The sequence below is a fragment of the Malus domestica genome, chromosome 09, assembly GCF_042453785.1.
Source record: "Malus domestica chromosome 09, GDT2T_hap1".
Lineage (NCBI taxonomy): Eukaryota > Viridiplantae > Streptophyta > Magnoliopsida > Rosales > Rosaceae > Malus > Malus domestica.
Genome location: NC_091669.1, coordinates 29,409,790 through 29,434,685, shown reverse-complemented (window position 1 = coordinate 29,434,685; position 24,896 = coordinate 29,409,790). Strand labels below are relative to the sequence as shown.

The 24,896-nt window shown below is 38.1% G+C and overlaps 1 protein-coding gene across 2 annotated transcripts; it reads right to left on the bottom strand.

Moving 5' to 3' along the window:
- Positions 1-16,606: 16,606 nt before the first annotated feature.
- LOC103444423 (transcription factor GTE4) lies at positions 16,607-23,480 on the bottom strand. Of its 2 annotated transcripts, XR_530638.4 has the most exons (6): positions 20,598-23,480; positions 20,463-20,508; positions 20,255-20,368; positions 20,067-20,140; positions 17,406-17,498; positions 16,607-17,062 (listed from the first exon to the last, which is right to left on the bottom strand). XR_530638.4 is itself a non-coding variant. In XM_008383348.4 (5 exons), exons 1-4 carry the CDS (start codon positions 22,668-22,670, stop codon positions 20,082-20,084), a joined length of 2,292 nt encoding a protein of 763 aa, XP_008381570.3. In that variant the 5' UTR covers positions 22,671-23,480; the 3' UTR covers positions 16,607-17,062; positions 20,067-20,081. The 2 variants fall into 2 exon arrangements, 1 of the variants encoding a protein (XP_008381570.3); XM_008383348.4 differs by lacking the exon at positions 17,406-17,498.
- Positions 23,481-24,896: the final 1,416 nt, after the last annotated feature.

Sequence of the window (24,896 nt, the reverse complement as noted above, 5' to 3'; positions counted from 1 at the left end):
CAGGGCAGTTGTGTGTTGAATTGGAGATCCCTGAATATTGCAGAACATCTTGTATTTATAGTATTTTGTACTTGCTTGGCACGGCTGGATAACTGTGTAAAGTTCGACTGCAACTCTGACTCTGTAAAATTGATCCGTGTGAAATGCCAAAGCCTATCCTCCAGCTTTTGTGACTTTTCAAACCTAATAAAAGTTAGGCTTTATCATATCTCATAAAAAGCCTAGCCTACCTAGACTTCTTATCATCAAAACTCCATCAATAAATTTTAAACCCATCTGACAACATCCATCACCATGTAAAAAGACCTAGTCTACCTAGGTTCCTTATCCCATCATTATCCAAGACCATGACTTTAAAATCATTAAATCCTCAAGCTTTTCAATCTGCACGTTCATTGCTAAACATCCAAATTAATTTGAACTGTACCTCCTACTTGAGGATATAATCTGCATCCTATCCATCCCGTTTAAGAATATGCCAAGATAATTCAAATTAAAAGATGATTATGATAAAAACCATAATATTATCTTTTAACAAAAATATCTTCATTTTTTCATCCGACGGTTGAGAACTATGTTTACTCTACGGCCTTGATTACACGGGCCGATGGTGTAAATTTGGGTCCAAACATTACCCCCCAGTTTCCTTAAGCTTCGGCTCGTAAGCCGAATGGTTAAGGAAATTAACTGTTCGTAGCCAACAACATTCTGTCATATCGTCGAAAAAGAAACTTTGTTCCTCGGCAATAACATGTATGTTCTGCCAATGCTGCAGCCTTCCTCGACTGCCACGACTCCATACCAAGCTCGGCAGCTTTGCCAGAAGGTCGAGAAGAATTTGGGAAAGGGTAGAGGAAAATTGAGGCCGAGGGTAAAACGGGCTGAAGCTTAGAAAAACTAAACCAAGGTCGATTAGAATTTTTCTTGGCAGCTCGGCAACTTTTATATATATACACGGCATCAGACTATATATCTAGTTCCTCGAATAACTCAAACTTTTGTTTGCCCAATTGTAGTCTGACATGACATGAAAGTAAATCATGTCTCCTTACTCACTTGGGACCTTGAAGCAACCTGATTCCTCACGCCACTATATATATATATATATATATATATATATATATATATATATATATGATGATGATGATGATGATGACTAACCACCTTAGCTCCCACTTTTACTGTCAAGGCACCCTTTCCAATTCCCATTATTGTCTCCAGCATGCATGGTTTGACAAATTGGGTCTACAATTTGAATGACCCCACTTTACTACAGCCCGAATGATCTTATGGTAACCTGTGCCGAGCACCAGTCCCGTGCTAGCCGCGCTCGGCCAACAGTTGCCCACCAAGCTGCAAGCATGCATTGTATGGCTCGGCCTGGTAATCTTTCGGTCGAGACTCCAATTTGCATGCCACTCCTGCTTCGACATCGAACTGTAACACTTCATGCTGGAACAATTCATGCCATGATTAAATTCTGCATGATACGTTATATGCCGAATAAATCTCAAATCTGAACAGAAAAGGGTCGACACAACACTGCCCCCTTTATTTTTATGCATCGGCTTAATTAGCCAGATGATTAAGAAAATAATAAATTATTTTTCTTAAAAATAAAATGAAAATGGCCAAACTAATAAAGAGGAGGATGCCAACGATACTTTATTCCAAGCCGAGATCTTAGGCCGAATAAAGAATTTTCTCCAAATATTTTTAACTTAACGAAATATTTTTCATTTTAGGCCGCCGAATGTGTTGAACAATTATTATGCCCCCCGGGCATAATTATTTCACCAATTTCGGCTTTTAACTCGAGCAACTTAGCCGAACGGGATTTCTCCATATCTGTTTTATCACCAATAATCATATCAATTGGCGTGAGTTTTTCGGCTAGGCCTATGTCTTCAATTACCATATCAATCGATGTGATTTTATGGTTTGAAGTCGTGTATTGGTCTTGTTCGTCATTGGAGCACTCCTCTAACGAATCATTTTCTGAGTCAATTTGTGGCTCAGAAACTTGAACATTTTCTTCTAGGCCTACCACACTTTCAGTCTCGACCGAAAAAATAGGTGGCCTTTGTTCTTCGGCCAAATTAACAATTTTCTTAGGCCGAATATTGGTTGTGGCCGGGGCGGAAATTTGCCCCCCGGCCTCTTGCCTTTCAGAAATTCTTCCCAATTTCTCGAAAAGTTGTTTTTGCTTCTTTAATAGGCGATAACACTTATCCCGTGAAGCCTGATCGAGATAGATCATGTGAACTTCGTAGTTTTAGCACTGGGTCCCACTGGGCGTGCCAAAATGTTGACCCTAAAAACTACCAAGCCTACGTGGCGCGCAGGCCGAGTAATTAATAAGCTAACTACGTCCTTCGGTGAATGCAGGGCGTGCCAACTCGTAGGCCAAGCTCGGCCGAGGAGTAAATTTTGTTGATGTTGCGTTGGGCGCGCGGCTGACTTCTGCGTCTTGCGATTGCGGCTGAGAAAGGAACACGTCTCGGCCTCTTGGGCTCTCGAACCTGAAGACAAGGTTACTATTCTTACGAAGTTTAATATCAAATTCGGCTTTCAATGTGCCGAATGTAATAACTGTAACACCTCACTTTGCCGAGAAAGCTGATGAGATGACCTTGACCAATAAGGATTCAGAAATCCTTCTCGACCGAGACTTGGATAGGTAATCAACCGTCCTCGCCGCAGCGCTGTTGATGCCAACGGAAGATGCTGCGAGACCGGCTGATTCTACGATGACAGAGCTATCTATGTCGACTTAAGATATCACCGGTTGCTTTCACAGTGCTGTTGATGCCAACGGAAGATGGGTCAGCGAAAAGAGAAAATAAAAAATCTCAAAGTTGTTGAGAGAATTTGCGCAGGGCAGTTGTGTGTTGAATTGGAGATCCTTGAATATTGCAGAACATCTTGTATTTATAGTATTTTGTACTTGCTTGGTACGGCTGGATAACTGTGTAAAGTTCGACTGCAACTCTGACTCTGTAAAATTGATCCGTGTGAAATGCCAAAGCCTATCCTCCAGCTTTTGTGACTTTTCAAACCTAATAAAAGTTAGGCTTTATCATATCTCATAAAAAGCCTAGCCTACCTAGACTTCTTATCATCAAAACTCCATCAATAAATTTTAAACCCATCTGACAACATCCATCACCATGTAAAAAGACCTAGTCTACCTAGGTTCCTTATCCCATCATTATCCAAGACCATGACTTTAAAATCATTAAATCCTCAAGCTTTTCAATCTGCACGTTCATTGCTAAACATCCAAATTAATTTGAACTGTACCTCCTACTTGAGGATATAATCTGCATCCTATCCATCCCGTTTAAGAATATGCCAAGATAATTCAAATTAAAAGATGATTATGATAAAAACCATAATATTATCTTTTAACAAAAATATCTTCATTTTTTCATCCGACGGTTGAGAACTATGTTTACTCTACGGCCTTGATTACACAGGCCGATGGTATAAATTTGGGTCCAAACAGAAATTTAAACCAAAACGAAGCTAAAGACAAGTAGAAACACAATATAACACTTTGGATCATTGAAATTCACGAGAACATGTCAGAAATTACCTCGACTTTCCGGCCAAATTTAAAACTTGTCGATCTCCAGTTTCCGACGTCCAAAATCCTCAAACGAACTATCCCTAGCCTCCTAGGGACCTCACAAAGCTTCCTAAAAGCTTCAAATTCCATAAAAACAAGTCATAAATTTTTGCATGAACAGTACCTCATTCAGGGTTAGGGTTTTCACGTGATTTCGAAGTAGTTCTTACCTATAAGTGGTATGCATGTGTTTGTCTGAGCTTCACGAACACAATGGTGTCATTTTCCACTTTGATCCGTCGCCTTTGCAAAGGTTTTGGTTGACGTCCGTACGTAGAAGGGAGAGAGAGAGAGAGAGAGTGAACCGAGAGAGAGAGTACGGGAGTGAGAGAGAGAAGGTATGTGTGTGGTCCAAAAGCCACCAATCAAAACCAACAATTCCCTTACTTCCAATTGGGTCCAAAAATTTAGGGAAAAATAATAAATGGGTCCAAATCCAACTTAAATCACACAATACACTTTAACGTCCAAGGGTAAAATTATCATTTCACGTCATCGAAAATTAATTATTCGGGATGGGCTTGGACATGATGGATGGGATCGAAGAAGTGCCAGAGGAATTAGGGCACGGAACCTTGGTAGGAAATGGATGAACTGGAGAACCAGAATCAGAGGACGAAGAAGGTTGAGCCGCCATAGCTAGGGTTTTGAGAAGGAAATCAAAGGAAGCGAGAAAGAAAAAAAGAGGATCGGGAGTAAGAAAGGGGATCGAGAGAAGGTCGTTAGACAGAGGCGGTTGATACCATAATGGGAAAAGAATTTTCCATTTCATTAAAAAATAATAAGATTACATAATGTATATATACACAAAGCTTGTTGTACACACTTGTACAAAGTAGATTCTAACAACTAACCAACTATTGACAATTGTAACTAATCTAACCAATTACATAGCAAACTAAGATGTATCTTTGACTATTTTATCCTTAATAGGAGAGTGGGTTGCAAGATTTTTCTCCACACTCTGTTTGATAATTATTGTTTAACTGAAAGATTAAAAAAATAAAAACAAACTTAATTACGTTAAAATGACTTGCATGCTACATCACCTCCCACATAATATGATTTATAATTGTGGTCTAAAAAGATGGTCTCCCTAGCATTTTCCTTAAATATTTTTTGGTATCTGTTATTGATTTCTAAGGAGTGTCCATTGGTTCTTTGATATAAATGTGTTGAGAAGGGGTTTTCATATATTGATCATAATTTTGGTTATTTTCTTATAACTAAAAGGGTTTTTATCCAAAATAGTCTCTAAAATTAGTATAATTTCTCACTTTAGCCTCTGAGATTTGAAATCTATAGAATCGGTCCATGAGTTTGTCCAACATCAGTTATTTTGGTCATTCCATAAAAAATCTACTTAAATAAGGACCAAAATAACAAAAATACTCTTAATTTAATAAACGATGGGCCAAAATTATTTGACAAAAATTAAGGGTTTTTTTTTATTTTGTCCTTATTTAATGGAGATTTTTCACAGAATAACCAAAATTATTTATGGTGGACAAACTCAAAGACCAATTTTAGATTTTAAATCATAGGGACCAAGGTGAGAAGTTATGTCAATCTCAGGGGCCATTTTGAATTAAAAAAAACCTAAATAAAACTACATATACTTGTGGTTCTCTAGTTGTTAACAACATTAGAATTATCTGCTTTTGGTATTATTGCAATGCTAGTATGAAGTACCACTATAAATTTTGGTAATCTATATATGTTGTTCAAGTAATAAAATTCGTTGGTTGATCAAGCACACCTATTTAGTTAAAAAAAAAAATTTTAGAGTAGGTTGTTAATTATTCTTCTTATAATATGTTTTATATTTTTTTTTATATCATAGTTAAGGGGAGAGGAGATGATTCGAAACTTTTACAGTAATCTAGGGAAATAGTAGTTTCGAATTCGGGACACGTGGATAGAAACCTAACACTCTATTCACTATGATATTGGACCACATGTCATTATCTAAAGGGTTTTTATCACAAGTGGTCCATGAGATCGACCAAACTCATCATTTTGGTCCCTAAGTTTCAAAATCAATCAATTTGGTCTTTGACATTCACTGTTGCACATCAATGTGGTTCTTCCGTTAGAACTCCGTCAATAATTCTGTTAGTATACTTATGTGGCACACATATAGGACCCACAAGTCCAATATTATAATGCCATGTGGATTTTACAAAAAAATTAATTAATTGTTGCAAAATTCTAAAAATCTGTAAAAGCAAAATAAAAAAGAAGAAAAGAAAGAATTATTTTTTACAATTCTAATGTCACCAGAATATCATTGATACTCGACAATTGCCAGGGATTTCGACAGGGCAATTGATTTCCAGTCTTTGCTTGATCGTCGACAATGATTGGGATTTATCGGGGTTTCGGAGCAGGAGGCAGATTTTCTGCCCTCTCACTTCTCGTGCCCTTCCGTGTCATTTTGTTTTGTATGGTCATAGTTAAATCACATCAATATTTTATATTATTTTTTTATAAAGATATTAAGACAAAAATAAATAGTAATATAAAATGTTGACATGGCTTAATTATGACCACACAAACAGAAGGGCACGAAAAGTGAGAAGGCTGCCTCCTTTAGAGCATCGGTTTCTCGGATTAAAGAAGAAGGTGGGTTTGGGCTTACCTACCAAGTCGAGCCTACTTTCGAGATCTGCCATCAGCCCAGATAAAAGATTATCGGTAAACCTATAGTATGTTCTCTTTTTAGGGGTTTGTGGCCCTAGAGTTTGAATTTGAACTCAAATTTTGAAAAATGTTATTAACATTGGAAAAAGAAACTGGCCGTCGGATTGTGGAGGAGGGCGGTGGAGGAAAAAAAATGTGATGGTAGCTATTGGGAGAGAGAGGCATGTGGAAGAAGACGAGGGAAGTGGGTTGGAGAGTTGATTCTAATTTCTTTTCTTCTTTTTTATTTTGCTTTTATAGATTTTTAGAACTTTGCAATTGTTAATTTATTTTTTTTTGTAAAATCCACATGGCATTGTATTATTGGACTTGTGGGTCCTATATGTGAGCCACATAAGGAAACTAACTGAATTATTGACGGAATTCTAACGAAATGACTACATTGGTGTGCGGTAGTGAATGTTAAGGACCAAATTGATTGATTTTGAAACTCAGGAATCAAAATGATGAGTTTGGTCAATCTCATGGACCATTTATGATAAAAACCTTTATCTAAATTAACAGGATTCGAAACTATTATAATTTTTTTTATATCCAACTTAAAGGTTTATGCCATTAAATATGAGTAAAAAATTAAAAGATATTTTTTTAATGTGTGTAGTTTTAAGTTTTTAAGCAACTTTAATATGAAAGTGTTTCTACAACTATTTCAATCTTGTATTCAATTATTTCTTAAAGTATTACTACAATTATATTCATGACACACCCCGACCCGAATCAGGGCATGATGGTCGTCACGTGAGGGTGATGTAGCCATGTGCACAGTGCAGAAGCAATAATGATAATAGAGAATACGAATAAATGAAAACCAACTCGTAAGAGTACTAGTTAAGACAAGTGCTAGAATATGAGTGAATACACAATCAGAGAGTAAGTAGCCTAAGTTCAGTCCAGAAAACAAGTACTAATTAAACGACACCCAAAGATGCCCTACATTTGTGATAGTCTGTCAGAACCTCCAATCAATCCTCGTGAGCCACCAACGAACAAGCTTATCTAAAACCTGGAGGGGCGCAAAACAGAAAGCGTGAGTGGGCAAAAACAAAGCTTTTCAAAATCATTTTATTTATCAAATGCTATAACCCCTCACCATAAAACATGTATAACTTTCCCAGAAATGGAATATATATATATTTCAATTCATGCTTCACATATCCATATTCATAAGTATGCCATGCCAAAAATATAAAACAGAATAAGTAACTAAGGTGAAAATAAATTCATGGAAAATAACATATTAGCCGGAACCCCTGCAGAGGTTTGTACGGCTGAATTCATAGCTCATTAGTCAATCTCGCCGGAGTCACCGCAAGTGACCTATACGACACTACATTGCACATGAGTCGGAACCACTGCAAAGGTCTGTATGACAAGACTGGGTGTAATATAGTTATGCTCAATGCTACGCTCTCATAATAGCTGTGCGATAAATCGCTAGTCACCTACGAGTCGGAACTACCTATGATGGTCTGTACGACAAGACTGTGCACCTAAATTGGATCCAATGTGAGCATATGGTACGGGAGGTGACATTATATACAGGCATGTGCCATATCTCTGGCTAAATCACTAACACCGAGGTGCAGGTTTATAGCTCAATGTTTCTCAATTAATAACAACCATTATTCACATTCACAATTTATAAACTCACCTGGGGCTTACCTGAGCGTCCACAGCACCACAATTATATATATATATATATATATATATATATATATACAAACGTCATATGCATATTCTAAATGTAAAACATTTGGCATGGCAATTTAAATCATAACTCATTTAAATGCATTTTCTGGGAAAGATACCAAGCATATACATATATACTTAAAACCAAAAGCCCACTCACTGGTAGGTTGAAGGGTCGTAGCCCCCGAACCGCCCTTGACTATGCTCATCCTCGGGATAGGTCTCACCTATATGCGAAATAACTGAATAAACGTTATTTAAAGCACATAGACAAAACTAGTTAATAACTTCTCATACATTGCTCAAATGGGATGTTTTAATATACCAACATGATCTACACAACCTCACGAACATCCCCATATTTTCCACGGCCAGACACACCACCCACGCGCGGGCATGTGCCAGGCATACTGACGGTAACCCTAAAGGCGTTAGGAAATATTTTGTTAAATAACAGTATATACCGTTGCCGTCGCCGGGAAACTGGAAATTCGAAAAACCATGATATTTCAGTCATTTCTTAACCGAATTACCTCAAATTTGTCCCAAAATGAAGCTTGTAACTAGAAGAAAAAAACCTTACCAATTTCAAGGCTTGAAATCCACGAAATCTCGATAGAGAAAACTCAATTATCCGGCCAAAACTTACAACTCATCAAACTCGACTTCCCGACGTCCAAATTACTTGGTTTCTCCAAGCTTCGTAAAGACGTTCTAAAGCTTCCTACAAGCTTAAAATCTCCTGAAACATCCATAATTACGACCACATGAACAGTCCCTCAAAACTGGGATATCGGTTCCTCGGGTTTTCGAAGTTTTCAAGTCCTAAAAATGATACGAATGGACTCAGGAGCTTGTAGGGAACAAGAACATTACCTTTTTAACATCGATCCGTGAAGAAACAGGTTGGTTCGAAGATGGTCCGTACAATGGTACGGACGATGGCAGAAATCCAAGAGATGGAGGAGAGAGGGAACGGGTTGTGTTTTTGTGTGTGTATGGATGTGTGTGGTCCTAATTGGCTACCAAACAACATAAACAATTCCTTTAGTTCCAAATATTTAGGAATAAAAAGGATTGGTCCACCACCCAAGTCTAAACCACACAACACAACTCAAAACGTCCAAGGCATTTAAGTAATTTCACGCCGTTGAGGGTAAAATAATAAACATATCCGGGATGGGCTATGACAATTCAGGTGTTTCAAAGATTTCAATTAAATTGTAAATAAATTTTTTCAAGTGAAGTTGAAAAAAAAAATTCATATTTGAAAAAAATGTTTCATATTGAAGCTATACTCACATTAAAGTAGAGAAATTTTTCATTTGTTTTTATGGAATTCAGGCACAAAATTTTTTATTCTAAACTTCACCAAAGGTTGAATTGAAAGAGTTTTAATTTATAATTGATTCGTAAATGTTCTAATCGTTCATAACCTCGCTAATTAGAACATAATTAATGAATTGCACACCGAGAAGATGGAGTTCAAGGAAAATAATGAAGTGATGAAATTGATTAAATTAGTTAATTGAGTAGGTTGAGATTAACTAAGTTACTTAATTAATTAATAAATGAACATAAGAATCATATTGGGCCTTAAAGTAAGTCTTAGGTTTTTAGGCCCATCGAACCTAAGTCTATTGGGCTTATAACTCAAGTTTTGCATCACAATTTAAAATTTTCACCCACTAAACCTATAGGGTCAGTTTTGGATAGAAGGAGAGCATATGGGTCACACACGTGAGTCTACTATATAAGTTAAGTTATAGCTTCATCCTTCTTAGGGTTTTGAGTAGACATGGCATTTGTGTCGTGTTTCTCGTGTTCGTGTCGTTTTCGTGTCATACTTGATATCTTAACGAGTCGTGTCGTGTAACACCGGTTAAAATAAACGGGTAAAGTGACTCGACCCGAAACCGACTTGATAATATTAATCGGTAATATGACCCGACCTGTTAAGAAAAATATATTTTAAACAAATAAATAATCAAATGAAAAATATAATACTAAATAAGTATATACATATCATATTGTCACGTTCAAAACATAAAAAAGCATTTATTTTTCAAGTATTACATATTTGCATACCCAAAATAAGAGCATAATAAAAAAATAAAAATAAAACATTAGAACATTACAAAATATCAAATATTAAAAGATTTGCAAAGGGGGTTATGTTTCAAGGTTTGAAACCTTGAACATTTTCTTACAATCAAACCCTTCAATTTTCATCAATCATCATGGGAAACGGTGTTGAAACTTTGGCTTGATATATTGTCTTTAAGAGTTATATTGATGATGTTTTCAGTGAGGCTTTCCACATTAACACTCTCTTCCACGTAAACTAAGTATAGAAAAACCAAACATTATGAACCATTCAAATTATGAGTACCAAAAATAATTATGAAAAGAATAAAACAATAGTACTATATTATATAAAAGATATATTACCTCCTTTTCATGAGGGTTTGGAAGGTTTTAAAAATCTAAACGATAATGTAAGTGTAACCATTTTCTATTCGTGGAGGAATGATGAATCACGAGTGTTTATATATTCTTTCACATTTTTCATGTAGGCATGTCTTCTTGCCTATACAAATACTATACTATTTGATTTTAATTTTGGACAACATGTTAAGTAAAATTTATCCTAGTAATAATTAAAAAAAAAACTCTCATAATAAAAATAAATAAATGAATAAAACTTAATTTTTTAACTTATATAGAATAATAATACAAAAATATATATTTAATATAGAATATATCAATATATGCAATATGGCTATTGTATATTATAATAATTTTTTTTACTAATTAAACTTTAAAATTATCAAAATAATTGTTTTCTTAACAGGTCGAAACGGATTTCCCACGTGTTATCCGCGTGTATACCCATTATTAACGGGGTTCTTAATGAGTCACCCGATAGTGATCCGATCAGTTATCATGTTGACCCAAAACCCGTTATTTTCGTGTCATGTAAGAAACTGTCGGGTCTAGTTTTAAGTGTGAGAAAGAGAAGGATGGAGGGCCAACATTCTCATCATTTTCCCTCCACCATTGCTGGCCACCAAAGGTAGGAGTTACTAGCATCTCTCGCCATGGTCATCTCATCTCCTTCCTTGGCTATCTTTGAACACTTAGAGCCCTCCTTCGTTGGAGGCTTTTGGAGAATTCTCTTCAAGCAAAGGAAGATTACATCCATGGACTAGTCTTCAAAGGTAATCATCTCGTCTCTCTTATGGGTGGTTTGGGAGTGAGGTGCTTAAAAAAAAGCACCCATGAAAAAAAGTTGTGAGGGTTTTAGGTGTTTGGTAAACTAAAAAAAAAAGGCTTATTTTGGAAGCTGCTGTGAGAATAAGCTGAAATCAAAGGAAAAAACTGAAGCTGCTATTTGTAGCTTTGGAAAACTGGCTTTTTTTCAAAGCACATAGAGCTACAGAGCTTCTTTAATGAAAAGACCCACTATCAGACTGCTTTTTTTTTTTCAAAAACACTTTTACAAAAAAGTTTACCAAACACTCTGCTGATTTTTTTCACAGCCGCTTATTCTCACAGCAGCTTTTTTTCAAAGCACAGCAATACCAAATCAGCCCTTACTTTGTTCGTAAAACATTTGGTTCATCAATCCTTAGGCCTTGAAGATTTTGGTAGATTTGGTTTTGAATTTTTATAATCTTAACTTCCGCTTCTAATAAAAATTTTAATGCATGAGATATTTAAATGATCTTCTAATTTCACACAATTTTTCCTTCACCGACTACAGTATATTCAAGTTTATGCTCGTTCAATCTGGGATGATCCAATAAAAAGTTTCCTTGGAACCTCTCATAAAGTCACACATTTTGTTCAAAATCGTGGTAAAATTAGTTTAATAAAGAAAACCTCTACACAAATCTATTGTTAGAGGAAAAATTTGCTGTATTTTGAAAATGTTGAGTAAGGATGCGATGGGTGGAAAAGCCACGGTCGATGCCTGAGAAAGAGGTGGGAGATGCAGTGATGGAGGTTGAGAACGAGGGAGATGTGGAGCGATTAGGGAGATAATGGCAGAATGGGACATGTTGTGTTGGAAAATATTAGTATTTAGGTTTATTTTAGTATTTGAGTTTTTCTTGTTAGTTCAGGATTTGGGCCTAGCCCATCCAAGTTAGGGTTTCTTAGGTTTGGTTCTCTATAAATAGAGCTTGTAATTTAGTTTGAAAACAAGTCATTCACAATGTAGCCTTTAGGATTTTGTAGCCGTTTCGGCATTCTCGTTTGTTTAATAATATTCTTATTTTGTTAGACTTATTCGTTGCGCACTCTGATATTCAACTTGGTATCAGAGCAGGTTTGATCCTTCGGGATTTAATCTGCTTCGGGTTGGTATATGTTTGCTTGTTTCCGTTGTCGTTCGTGTTCAGATTGTTAGTTGGTATTGATTGTTTGCAAGAAGAAAAAAATTGTTCGTTCGTTTTTTGTCCTGTGACTTTGCTTCTGCACCTTTGAACGCCGCAACCTGCAGGAGTATCCGCAAGTCTATATTGATGCAAAGGAAAAAAGAGGAAAAAGTAGAATGGAATGAAAAAAGAAGGAAAAAAAGGGGAGTAAAAAAAAGGAAGAAACAAGAAAAAATTGGTTGCTTGTTTGAGGCCCATGCAGGCAAAGGGAAAAAAATTTGGTTGGATTTTTTGTTTGTTTGTTCGAAAGTCAGCATTGGCATCGGCATCAGCATTGGCATCGACATCGGCATTGAAATTTGGAGGCTTGCATCCACATCTACTTGTTGGCAAACTCATGTTGTGTACCGGCATCGACATGGGCATTGACATTGGAATTTGGAGACTTGCATCCACATCTGCTTGTTGGCAAACTCATGTTGTGTACTGCCATGAGTTTGACAGGGGGTGTTGGAAAATATTAGTATTTAGGTTTATTTTAGTATTTGGGTTTTTCTTGTTAGTTTAGGATTTGGGCCTAACCAATCCAAGTTAGGGTTTCTTAGATTTGGTTCTCTATAAATAGAGCTTGTAATTTAGTTTGAAAACAAGTCATTCACAATGTAGCCTTTAGGGTTTTGTAGCCGTTTCGGCATTCTCGTTTGTTTAATAATATTCTTATTTTGTTAGATTTATTCGTTGCGCACTCTGATATTCAACTGGTTGGGGTTGCTTCTTTCTTTCTTTCTCCTTTTTTTTTTTTTTAAAAAAAAAATTTTAAATGCGATAAAGTATAAACATGGATTGCAAAACATTTTCATCTCTGAATCTTAAGTTGTGCCAAACACTTACGTGAAATTAAAAGATCATTTATTCCTAAGCAGTTAGGAAATGAAGACAATTTATATTCTTATCTTACCATTTCAGTCAAACAGATGAAGCATTTGGTATTAAAGTTGCAAAACAATTTTGGATTTTTTTTTCTATTGACAAGAAATGATAGAGAGATTTGGTTACTAAAAATATAGCGGTGGTGGCAAATGAGTATCAAGTTGTTTAAGAGACATATACAAATGCTTAAAGAAAACCTAACTAGTCAGCTCGTCTCCACAGTCAAGACACAAGACCCCTTATAGAGAGATACATAAACCATAAATCTGGCCATGTAAGGTGACTCGACCATTAGACCAAACAAGAAGCCCATGTCCATCGTGGATATCAAGTTGTATGAGAGGAGCGTTGCGTTTCGGTGGTGGAAGAACTGGGAAGTGAGGATGAAGGGAGGAGATCGACTAGAACAGGGGAAGAAGGGGAACAACGGGCCTGCAAAGTGTGGCCAATGAATTCCAAACAAGTGTAGAATTACTTAGGTGTCCTTACAACCAAGAAGAAAAGACGAGTGAGACCTTGTCACACCGGTGTGGTGTGAGCCAAAGGTTCTCTGATACTTAAGTTAGACTTAACTGTAGGAAGAAGGAACAATTTCCTTTACAGGGTTGAAATGATCATGCCTTTATATAGGGTTATGCATGGGTTTGGAGATGATTCATTAGAGCATCTTGAAGGTCCTTAAATGGTTGGTTTGAACCCTACGTAATCCTGCCCAATTAGTCAACAATAGTTGACTATGGGAGACGCAAAGGGCACCAATTAGGAATCTCGTTAAGGAATGATTTTTAACAACATTGGTCATCATGACCTATGTATGGGCCGTGATTATAAAGATGGATAGCACTTGGAGAGCCTATTAGATCTTGTATTGGTTTGGTACTAAGGTGCTTTTATAAAAAATGGGTATAAAAAAAGCTGAACTCAAAAAGATGTTTGGTAAACATTTAAAAACAACTTATTTTCACAGTTTGGGGTGAAAAAAAAAAGCTAAAAATGTGAAGCAGCAAAAATGAGCTTTGAAGAAAAGCTGAAAACGTGAAGGAGCATAAATGTTGGATTATATGTTGAATGTTGGATTATGATTTCTTATTAAACGTTGGATTATGATTTCTTGTTAAACATTGGATTGTATGTTTAAGATAAAGTTTATAAATATTTTTCTTTTAAAAATAAAGTATATTTAGTAATTCACCCATATTTGTTAAGAAAATTAAATTAATGGCACATCTAGTATTATACATTTTTTGGTCATTTCACACAGTCACAACTGTTTTACATAAAAGTTTACCAAACACTATAATACTGCTTTTTTTTTCCAAAAGCACTTTTACGAAAAAGTTTACTAAATACTCTACTGTTTTATTTTACAGCTGCTTATTTTCACATCACAATAGAAGTAATTTTTTTTAAAGCACAACAATACTAAATCAGCCCCTTATCTTATCTAAAACTTCTAGGCTAACCTCGTTTGTGAATCCCACTGGGCTCACGGGATCCTTTTTTATCCATACACGGCCAATTGGGCCTACCACTCAAGGATTGTTTACTGCCAAAATCCAAGGATCAATGTCTCATTCACATGTTAATAGTTTTGGATTTTACGTGAACAATCAGTTTTATATCCTAATTTTAACTGGTATTTTAGTTAAAGCATCCATACTTTTGGAGTTGAAGTTTTTTATTTTTACTTTCATAAGAGATTTCTTAATATGTTAGGAATACGACTTAGTACATCAAATGTAAAAAATAAAAAGAATCTATTAAGTACCCTATTGTACTTGGTGTACTGGACTATATCCCGGAGCACACTAAGAGCAACTCCACCCATGGAGCCCTCCCCCCTGACAATCCACTATTCAATCCACCATATTGAACAGTAACTGCCTTAAATGAATAGTAACTACCATTAATGAACAGTAATTGTCATTTACATCTCCATCCTTGAAACCCTCCCCCTGGCAATAAGCAATTAAAATAATAGTTTTTTTTGTTTGTTTAAATAATAAAAAACCTCTCTCTCTCTCTCTCTCTCTCTCTCTCTGACACAAAAAAAATAAAAAATTACAAAGCCCTCAGGCCACAGGCCCGTCGACTCCCCACCCCCCCTTCGCTCGGGCTCCCACCGTCGCTCGGCCTCCACACGGTTGGACCTCTCTCCACCGGGCCTCCGGCCCCTTCTTCTCCACTGCCCCCGAGCAACCCACATGGGTGGAGTTGCTCTAATAAATTTCCCCTTGAGATACGAGACCTGGTGGGGTTAGCTTACGCTCTGGCAGTGCCATCTTCCTTGACAACACTCCGGTTGAATACATGGCCTCTGTTTTTATTTTTTTAATGTTTTATGATTTGTGATTTTAATCTTATTTTTTTTAAATCAACGTGGCATTGTATAGGCTTTGTGGATCTCACATGGGAATTGGACATGCTCCGGAACCTTAGTATCCGAAGCCTAATGATCAACTTATTTGAGCCGCACAAATTTAATTCAACGGTCATCATTTTACTGATCCACCACACACAAATCAACAACTCTAATTTTTTTTACACACCAATCAGCAGTCCAAATAGATTAATTTTTACGCTCTGGACACTAAGGTCCAGAACAGATCCAATTCCCCTCACATGATTACTATTTCAGAAGTAATAACCCGCCCAGGTTTGGCCCACACCACTGACCCTTTTTTTCTCTTTTTCTTGAAGTGAATCGCATGTATGGGCCACAAGTTATTTAGTTTTTACATTGTAGTAGGCTTTAATGTTTTATACAAATGAAAATAATAAACATACAGCTTCTATAGCCTAACAAGATCCGTTATTTCTTTTTTATTTATTCAATCTAACAACCAGAAAAACGCGACGATGTGAAAATCACCACCTTTGGCAATTCTCAAATCCAAACCTTTCGACGGGTGTTTTGAACCCGGTTGTACAATCACCAACTTTCTGAGTCCATCAAGCTAACCCCACGAAATAATCAAATTGATGCATAGATTCATCAACCCTACTAACCCAAACATTGGACATTAGTCCAAGACTTACCAATTTTCAGATGACAACCAACATCCACACACCAGCATGAAGGTTTAGGCCCTGCAATATTGCTACGCAAAGCAAGAACAATTCATCTCCGGACGAACCGAAAACTAAAAAATAAAAAGAGGAAGCAGAACAATTCTTCCAGATCTTCTCCAACAACTAAAAAAACATTTGACAAAAACAGAAAAAGCAGAGAGGAGTTTAGTGCAGGGGTTATTCAGAGAGTCCACAAAAGTGCATACAAATCTACTAAACAGAGCAATCTCATGGGAATACAAGAGAATTCATATGAATGAAGTTGGATTACAGGCTATCTAATTTTGTATTCACCAAAGCATCCTAGAATCTGTCAGCACCAAACCAAAAACAAGTCGTCGAAATTTAGATGGGTCGCGGTCGCAGTCGCACTACTTAGCAATGTACATGTGCTATCGAAAACAGACCAACTGTTATCTATTTATCACCACATTCTACCAATATTATACAAATTCTGACAAGACCAACGGAGCCCCGACGCATACACATTGAGGAATCAAATTAACACAACAGTCAGAGAGAAACCCATTCTATACTTGCAGCAGGATGGTTGGAGGCCTCGGAGCAAAATTTCCACTATACACCAATCACAGATTCAAATCGAACATTTGTCTGAAAAAGCTTCCGATCACCATCTACCCTAATTTTCAGAGATCTGCCATTTAAGAAAATCGTCATTAGTAATTTGCTGTTATCTAGTCAGAAACACTCTCCTAATCAGTTACATAGTTGTCCATTCCAAATCCAAGACGTCAAAGCCCTTCATTTGTAATCCAAATCAATATATTAACAAGATTTACTTTTAAGTATGTATGTGCTATAAGCATATGAGCACCCAAGGGCACAGATAAGAACAAACAAAAGTGGTGTAAAAAAGATATACACATGCCCTGTATAGTAAAAAATCTAAAAACATGCACTTATGCAAAGCTTAGATGTGATCAAATTACTCAAACCTAATGCAACAACACTCGTTAACCCAGACTTGCTCACTTAACTGATCTGATGCTGACACCCTCTCCCAGGAGAAAGACAGGTTATTCCCTTATAAGTCTGCCTCGTAATTATTGGAAAGGACCGTACACGACGTGCTATACAAAAACAGGAAAGCAGAAATAAGCAACAAGCAAAAGTCAAGCATGATTTGCTTGGCACTGCAAGTCCATAATCCGAAACACAAACCAAAATGATCCATCTTACTAACTTCTTCAAATTAATCTTTCCCTACCAGGAAAGCAGTAGGTAATCAACATACTATGGTGGCTGGCATATTGTAACTTTATAGAAAAGACAAAAAAGCAAAATGGCCATTTCAGTGATATAAAATGGATGAAAAATTATGGTCAAATTAGATATGTATATTGGTTTCTTTGGCAGCCTTGCTGGGATCCCCAGATTGAATAATTGGTTTACAGGATGCTCTAAGGGAGTCATGTCTTCTCGGATTCCAGCTTTTTATTTCTTACAAAAAAATTTGACCTACTCCCTGAACAGAGATGAACGCTGTATACAGGTAGTGGGGTCATATATTCTCATGGGACTCCATATATACAATGGACCTTTCTTGTGAAATAAAACCGTCTTAGAATGTACTAGAAAATTTGGTGGGGAAAAGGACCAAAGACCAGAAACACATCTCTCATTGAGCACTATCAAGATTTTTATTCTGGGGACAACAGTTGGGGCGGTGATAAATTCCTTTGAAATTTCTAAAGAGGGAGAGCAAAAAAGGTGGGAAAAGGGAAGGTTGACAATTTTGAGATTGGTGAATATATGAGATGATATTTGATACCAGATTTGATAGTTACAACAATTAGTAATAGTCAGTGGTAAAATTGAACAGCACTTTCTAACTTAAGATAGGACTACCTTGACACGGCAGGCTTTCCAAGCAACATGTATACAACCAATATGTACGCAACCCTTAACTTCACATTTAACAAGAACGCATATGATAATAAGCACAGATTATTAGAAGTATTAGTCTAAATTCGAATCAACACTTAAAATCTGTCATTAATGTTTTGGTTTCCTCTCAGTAAAACCTGTCAATCGAAAAAAAAAAAAAGATTTTAAATTTCATTCTCTCAGTAAAACTGTTTGATTTCCTGCTCCCACGCGCCAACTCCATCCCCTTCTCTCCTCACTGTCTTCCTCATCACTCCCTTCCTCTCTCCAAATACCATTCATATTTGTTTTGGTAAGTGATTCTAATGCACCATTTTTCTTCTCCTACACGTACCCAGTGCACAAGGCTCCCGCTTTACGCAGGGTCTAGGAGAGGTGAATGTCGGCTAACCTTACCCCCATTTATGGAGAGGCTGCTCCCAAGTCTCGAACCCGAGACCTACCGCTCATGGGCGAAGGCACTTGCCATCGCACCAAGTGCGACCTCTACCATTTTTCTTCTCCTACACACCCCTGTTTATTTATGGCCTTCTGATTCAAGAAACCAACAGAGAATCAATGAACATAAAATAAACAGGTGTGCAGAAGGAGAAAAGGGGTGCACGAAAACCATTTCCCTTTTTTTGTTATAAAACTCAGTTCATATTTGAAACAGGTGGAAAGTGAAAGAAATCTCTGAAAATGTGGACCCTGGCACCAAGTAAGTTAAATTGCTACAAATCTGTATAGCAATTGTAAACCAAGAGTTTGAGTTTTATATATTGGCTTTTTAGCCAAAATGGTCCCAGAGATTTGCATAACTCTTCACTTTGGTCCTTAAGATTTGAAATCAATAGAATTGGTCCCTGATTTTGTCCACCATCAATCAAATTGGTCATTCCTTGAAAAATCTCCATTAAATAAGAATAGCATGACCGAAATACCCTTATTTTTTGTTAGATCATTTCGGCCCATTGTTTATTAAATTGAGGGTATATTTGTTATTTTGATCGTCATTTAACATAATTTTGCACGGAATGACCAAAATGATTGATGGTGGACAATCTCAAAGACCACTTCTATTGATTTCAAATCTCAGGGACCAAAGTGATGTGTTATGCAAATCTCAAGTATCATTTTGGCTAAAAAGCCTTATATATTATATATGTCATTCAAAAGTCTTAAACATCAAGGACTAGAGGTGGGGGTAAACAAGTAAGCCGGGAGGGGGTAAACTCGTAGGAATACTTGCTGCTCGTCCTTTTCCATGACAAGTTATTTAAGAAGAAACATTATTATTAGAAGAGAAAAAAATTATGAATCTTGAGAAACGTTCTGGAGATAAATTGCATGCTAACAGTTTTGAGTATTGATACTTCCAATGTATATAATACTTATTGCAATTACACACACACATATATAACAGCTTCACACTGTAGCAAAAAAAAAGTAAGCAACCCTCATGCATGACACATTTGGTGCTATCATCTAGAGTTCTTTTACAAAATCACGGCTCCAAGGTGAATAATGCAGCAATACTAATAAATAGTTTGGCCCATACAAAAGGTAAAACCAACAAATGTACTTCCAAACCAAAAAATTTAAAATAGTTGGTCAGCTACTGCAAGGCGTTGGTCAAGTTCAATGTCAATGATAATATCATTTTATTCAAAATATATAAAACTACCACTAAAAATGTACTTGATTACACAACTAGGAAGAACAAAAATTACAAAATGCTTGGAATAAGAATCAAGTTGACAGAATCTTACCTCAAAAGAAAATAGTTAAGTCCTAGGCGACCCCGCATCCGATCCAGATGCTGACGAACTATCACTATCTGAGTCTGCAGCAACACGTGTAAGAAAAAGAAATTACTTTACCAAACAAGAACTTGCATAAATGCATCCTATATGCTTAATAACTTAACATCTGTGAGCAGAAAAATGTATTATGGTACCACTGGAGGAAGATCCAGAATCACTGCTGGAGCTGCTTGAACTACTCGACCTACTCCTATTATCACCCTGGTTATCCCCTTGAATGGGTGTTGAAGAGGAAACAATCCTTTCATCTGCTCACAAAAGAAACGAATTTCAATTTATCAGTTTCTCCAAGGAAATCGCTGATTCCAATGCCATGAAACCTCACATTCTGAAATACTTTACCGGTTTTAGGTTGTTTCGGAACCTCTGCTGCAACTGGGGCCTGGGTCTGTAAAAAAATAAGGAAAAATGAATCATTTACCAAAAGCGGCCACCACAAAAATCAGAGGTTAGAATTTAGCATGAGCCAAGACATACCTGCTGCTGGACATTCTGCTCAGCTTCTGCTCTGGCTTGCATTTCAGCTTTTCGCTTGTGTTTGCTCAAACTCTTCTTGTAGTTGGTTACAAACCTGTCCAGCTCCCACAGGGTCTCGGTATCGACGCTATCTATGTCCACTTCAATTTCATCATCATGCTGGAAGAGTGATGAATTCCTCCTCTTTATAATCTGTACAATGGCATCCAGCTTCTCTGAAGGCAGACTCTGGAGTTGGGTGCTAAGCTTTTGCTTTTCGTCATAAGTCATGTCCCTTTTATGAGGATCTTTAGCCTTGGGCTTCTTAGGAGCGGGGGTCCTAGGAGTAATAGTCATGGGTTTTGGCTTCGGATCAGCGTGATGAGAAATGGACTCGGACCTGTCCAAAATCCTTCGCATATCAAGAGGAGGTGGTGGCAGCAGAGGTGCCTTTCTCGGTGTAGGTGTTGGAAGATTAACCCCATAATCATATCCAAACCTCATCTCACGATTGTAATCTGACTCTATGATAGCCCACCTGTCCTCAAATATTCTGGATAATTGCTCTGCCATGACATGAACATCCTGCCCTTGGGGGTTATAGGTCATGGCATTGTGAAATGTAAGTCTCACATCCTCCGCAAATTCTTTCGGAGACTTGTACCAATTCTTGTTCAACCTCGACTTAATGGTACCCAAGTCCATTGGATGCTTGATAATGATATGATAATCGTGCAAACCAAGCTTTGCAGCATCAACAGGTTCATTAAACACCCAACCATGCTTGTGTTTCATCAATTTTTCAAGCAAAGAACTGCAACTCTTGAAAAACTTGCTTCCCATCCCACCAAACCCTTGCCCCAATTCTCCTCCACCATGTTTTTTCCCATTCGATTTCGACTTCTTGTTACTCTCAGCAGGTGGAATCTTATCCTTGGCCAGCAAAAACTCAGAATTACGATAGAACTGGTTCGCCTTGGGGGTTCTCTTCTCTTTCTCCACAATATCACTCATTCCTTGACTATTCTCTAACACGGATATACTCAGCTGATGCAAAGGCCTGGTAGGCTCTCGAGGAACACCTACAGAAGCAACCTCAGAGTTAACCCGCCTCAGTCCTCCACCTGCACTATTCGCCCCATCATTCACTGAAATATGGGAGAGACTAACCCCACCAATCTGCCCCTGTTTGGCTTCAATCCTCTTCACCAAACTCCGCACCAAATCAAGCTCGCTCTCAAGCTTCCTTCGTAGCTTCCGCTTGTCCTGCTTCGACCTTGAAGCAAAATTAAGCTTAATTCGGCTATCTGAAGTCGGCTTGACCACCCCATTCTCTGCAGGTGAATTCCGACTTTCTTGCTCAATAGTTGCCTCTAACACTGCCTCTACTGCTGTCACCGCGGGTTCTTGCCGGTTCAGGCTCGAGGAGTCATCAGAGGCAGCAGCACCAGACTGTGAAATGAGCAGCTGCTGCTGAGCGGAATTCCCATCCCCAGACAGCACAGTCTGAGCCGGAGGCTGAGTGGAATTCTCATCATTATTCCCGTTATGCTTGTTCTCACTATTGGTGTTCTTGTTTTCATCGTTGTTGCTGTCCTTCTGGTTCTCGACGTTGTTGGTGTCCTTCTCGTTCCCGACGTTGTTGCTGTCCTTCTCGTTCCCGACGTTGCTGCTGTCCTTCTCGTTCCCGACGTTGCTGCTGTCCTTCTCGTTCCCGACGTTGCTGCTGTCCTTCTCGTTCCCGACGTTGTTGCTGTCCTTCTCGTTCACGTTGATGTTGCTGTTTTTCTTGTTCTCGTTGATGCCCTTCTCGTTCTCGTTGATGTTGCTGTCCTTCTTGTTATTGTTGATGATGTTCTCCTTCCCGTTGATGTTGTTGTCCTTGGTGGTGGTTGGGGTGGCGGCAGGGGCGGAGGGGGCGGCTAAGGAAGTGGCGGTTGAGTCAGTATTTGTGTTGGCGTCGGCGTTGGCGTTGTTGATGATGTTGTTCTTCTTGGGGCCTTTGAAAGCTTTTCGAGTATAGACCTTGCTCTCCGTGAACCTCTGTTTCTCTCTGGCTCCATCACCTTCTCCTACTGTAGGCCCTGAAGCCATACATGTACCTCCCAGAATCCTAATTCCCGTTTTTCCCTCCCACAAAGATCCAAGATTCCTAGGGTTGTTCCGCTATCCGCCCAAAACAAAAACACAAAAACTAACAAAACCCTAATTTTTCCCCCAACTCTCACGCATAAGTCACAAAATCCTAGGGTTTCTTTGCCCTATCCGACAAAATAAAACAGAAATTAACAAAACCCTAATTTTTTCCCCCAAATCTCACACACAAAACGCAAAAGTCCAATTAGAGCTTCCTCACAGCAAATCAGCTAGAGAGAGTTAGGCTTACAACATCGACAACCACAAGGGGTAGAGCTTCGAGCTTCGTTTGCCTTTTTCTCCGATCAGATCTCGTTCTCTCTTCGCTCTCTCTCTCTCTCTACTTTCTCTCTCTAAAACGTTTCACAGTCTCACAGTTTCTCTCTCTTCCCTCTCTCTCTCTCTCTCTCTCTCTCTCTCTCTCTCTCTCTCTCTCTCTCCTTATCTTACAGGTGTACGGCGAGGGAGGGGTTCGTGAGGCAGCGGTGGAATGACGAAGCGTGTGGGAGCACCAAAAGAGTCGTGCCGGGGAAGTATCATAGCACGGGTGGGGAGCGTGGTAGACTAACGCGGCATCTGAGGGAGCGACGTGCAACCGGCCAATGTTAGAGCGAGGAGAGTGGGGCGTGACGTCATGTTTGGGTTGAATTTATTGGGAGATTATGTAGCGGGCAGTTGTGTTGTGGAATATTTGGAAGAGATTCCCTAGGCGGTAAGAGGGCGCGTGCAGTGCACTTTCGGGTATTGTGGGATGTTTGATTTGGTGATGATGAAAGTCCCTGGCAAGGTTCATTATATGGTATCGTTTGGTATGCAGATGGGACAAGATGGAACGGAATGGGACCGGACGGAACAGGACAGGACAAAATATAGAGGGAGCAAAGATGCCCTCAGATGGAAACAAGAAGGAAGAAGGAGACTGAGAGATTATAATTTTGTGTTCCACGTATATGGAACGAGTCGTTCCAAGGGTGAGACGTAACGAAAATTCACCCAAAATTCATCATGTGGAACAACACGTTCTATCCGTTTTAGGCACACCAAACGTGGGACGGAAAGTCTCGTCCAACTCTGTTCCACCCAATAATGTGCTCATTGTTGTCGTTTGGTTGTTGCTGGTTGTGGTTGAGGAGAGTTGCAACTCCCAAGTCATAATGGGCTTTAATTGGGTTCTTTGTTTGAAGCCAGATGTGAGCCCAATTAATCTTCCATAAGAGCAAGTCCACCCCTAAGGACTTTGTGTCAACACCCAGCCAATTTATCCACTCCAATGAACAGTAATAAACTTTAATGAACAGTAATAGGCCAATGCATCTCCACCCCTGAAAAAATGCACTGGCACCCAGTGAAAAAATGCACTGGCACAAACGATATCCACCCCTACAAAATGAGCTGTCACCCAGCCCATTTAAGATATTTTTAAATTTTTCTAAAAAAATAAAATAGTTTTAATTTCGGATAGGATTTTTAACCAATCTCGTCACACCACGTGTCATTATCCGAACGTACTATTTTGTGAATAGATTTCCGCTAAGATTTTGAACCAATCCCGACGTGCCACGTGTCACTTCCGTTTTACAATAATTTAGCCAAGATTTCGATAAGATTTTCAACCAATCATGTCATGCCACGTGTCATTATTCGAATGTACTATTTTGTGGATAGATTTCCAATAAGATTTTCGACCAATCCCGATGCGCCATGTGTCACTTCCAGTTTACAATAATTTAACCAAGATTTCGATAAGATTTTTAACCAATCACGTAGTGCCACGTGGCTTTGTCCAGAACCTCATCCTTTCTTTTGTTGTCCATATAAACCCTACATCCCTACATTCATCCTCACACCAAGCTCAATCATTCTTTTTAGCTCAGAATCCTTGTTCATCGTTTTCAAATCTTAAGTTCTTAAGACAATGTCTTCTTCAAGGAGAATGTATAAACAGGCAGAATTGGCCAATCTCGAGGAAAGTGGAGGTGGAGATGAGGCTTTCTTCATGGAGGAGGATGAGGATGATCACGATAAAAGGCAAAGGGCCTCACATTCCCACCATGTCATGGAAGTCGTGGGTCAGACAACCAAATCCACACGTTTTGCAAACCTCGATAGAAAAAAGGGAAAGATGAGGTAAAGATCTATTGGAAGATTATTTTATTCCCAACAGCATATTCCTTGATCATGTTT